Consider the following 1,605-nt stretch of genomic DNA (forward strand, 5'->3'; position numbering starts at 1 on the left):
CCAATGAGTAACCCTCTACACCACCAGGGCTCCTCCACACAACTTAGTGATGAGAGCCAAGTCACCCTTGGAGCAAACTCGAGAGGGAGCAGTTCTGCACACAGGCCAGGCGCCAAGTCCTGGGAATAGCAGAAGTGTGTTTCAGCTCAGCACTCGTGGCTGCTCTAGAATAGCGTTAACAATGCTACGACTATCGGAGGTATTCACGCTGCACCTTGGAAGGGGCAAGAATAAATGGGAAATGATGTCACTTCCAATTGATTTAAAAATAAAGGGAGAAAATGAAGTGTCACTTACCTGTAAGGTGCCCTGGTGACACAATGGTTAAGTGGTTGGTTGTGAAGCAAAATATTTGGGGGGAAGGGGAGAGTTCAAACCCACTCGTGACTCCACAGGAGAGAAGGCCCGGTGGTCTCTTCCTGCTCTGTCACACGGGTCATTGCGTCAGGATCCAGCCTCCAGCATGCCATCAGCATGGCCACCACCACCACTTACTTACCTTTGACATATTGGTCCCACTGCTTTCTGTAGCCTAAGTCCATATAGACATCTGCTAGCAGAGCTGGTGGGCAGTCCTCCAGGACGCCAAAGACTTTATACTCATAAAGGCCGCTCTGCTGTAAAAACAGAACAAATCGACACAGTCCTTTGAGTTCCCAGGTTGAGAGAGAGTTGAATGAAAAACAGCTGGGCGTATAACTCCACACACTTAGTGAGTCCCGCTCTGGCAGCCCCTGAGACACAGTAGTGTTGGTGAGGCCACTTCGCTCATGGATCTTGAACTCAGTAGCAGGGGCTCCCTGTAGGTCTTGGCCATGTTCATTGTTAGATGCCTGTGAGTCGGCTCCGACTCATAGGACTCCGTGTACAGCACAACCCAATAGCGCCTGGTCCTTCGCCATCCTCACAAGGGTGTAAGTTAAGTGTGAGTCTGTCATTGCAGCTGTTGTGTCATTCATCCTGCAGAAGGTCTTCTATTCCATTGCCCCTCTACATTACCAAATACGACGTCCTTTTCCTGGGACTGGTCCCTCCTGATTACAAGCCCAAAGTACATAAGGTAAAGTCTCGCCATCTTAATTTCTAAAACATCCTGCCTGTACTTCTTGCAACACTGACTTGGTCTTTTGGCAGTCCATGGTACTTTCAATGTTCTTCGCCAGCACCAGAATTCAAATGCAAAGGCTCTTCTTTAGTCTTCCTTATTCAATGGCCCCGGATGGTTAATTAGCACCTCAAACTCAATTTGTCTGAGATAAAACTCTTCATTGTTCCCCTGGGACACAAATCATTTTCTCCATCTCACACGTGGAGCTCCCATCTATCCAGTTGTTCCTGCAAAGGTTCTCAATGTTATCCTTAAAATTTGTTTTGCTCCCCCTTATCCGACAGCCAACCTACCAGCAAGTCCAGCTGATTTTACGTCCAAAATAAATCCCCCCAATCTTCAACTCCTATCACTATTGTTCTTGCCTCACTGAAATCACTGTCTCTTGGGTAAGTGCAGCAGTCCTCTGATTGATCTTGCTCCGTGGGGATCTAGTCTCTATTAAGAAACAAAAGCCATTGTTTGAAAATGTTAACCAGGTCCGGCCCGGCCCTGGT

At 47.9% G+C, this 1,605-nt stretch overlaps 1 protein-coding gene across 2 annotated transcripts in view; it reads right to left on the reverse strand.

Annotated features, from left to right (window-relative positions):
- Window positions 1-1,605, reverse strand: part of LOC101655448 (phosphatidylcholine transfer protein) — a 30,521-nt gene that overhangs the window by 6,878 nt on the left and 22,038 nt on the right. For both annotated transcript variants that reach the window (XM_004707393.2, XM_045299680.1), the window contains exon 2: window positions 500-617. In XM_004707393.2, the coding sequence (XP_004707450.1) occupies window positions 500-617 (118 nt within the window). The remainder of the gene's footprint in view (window positions 1-499; window positions 618-1,605) is intronic.

Source organism: Echinops telfairi, unplaced genomic scaffold (assembly GCF_000313985.2).
Source record: "Echinops telfairi isolate 266 unplaced genomic scaffold, ASM31398v2 ScPeMD7_7458;HRSCAF=8496, whole genome shotgun sequence".
NCBI classification, from domain to species: domain Eukaryota; kingdom Metazoa; phylum Chordata; class Mammalia; order Afrosoricida; family Tenrecidae; genus Echinops; species Echinops telfairi.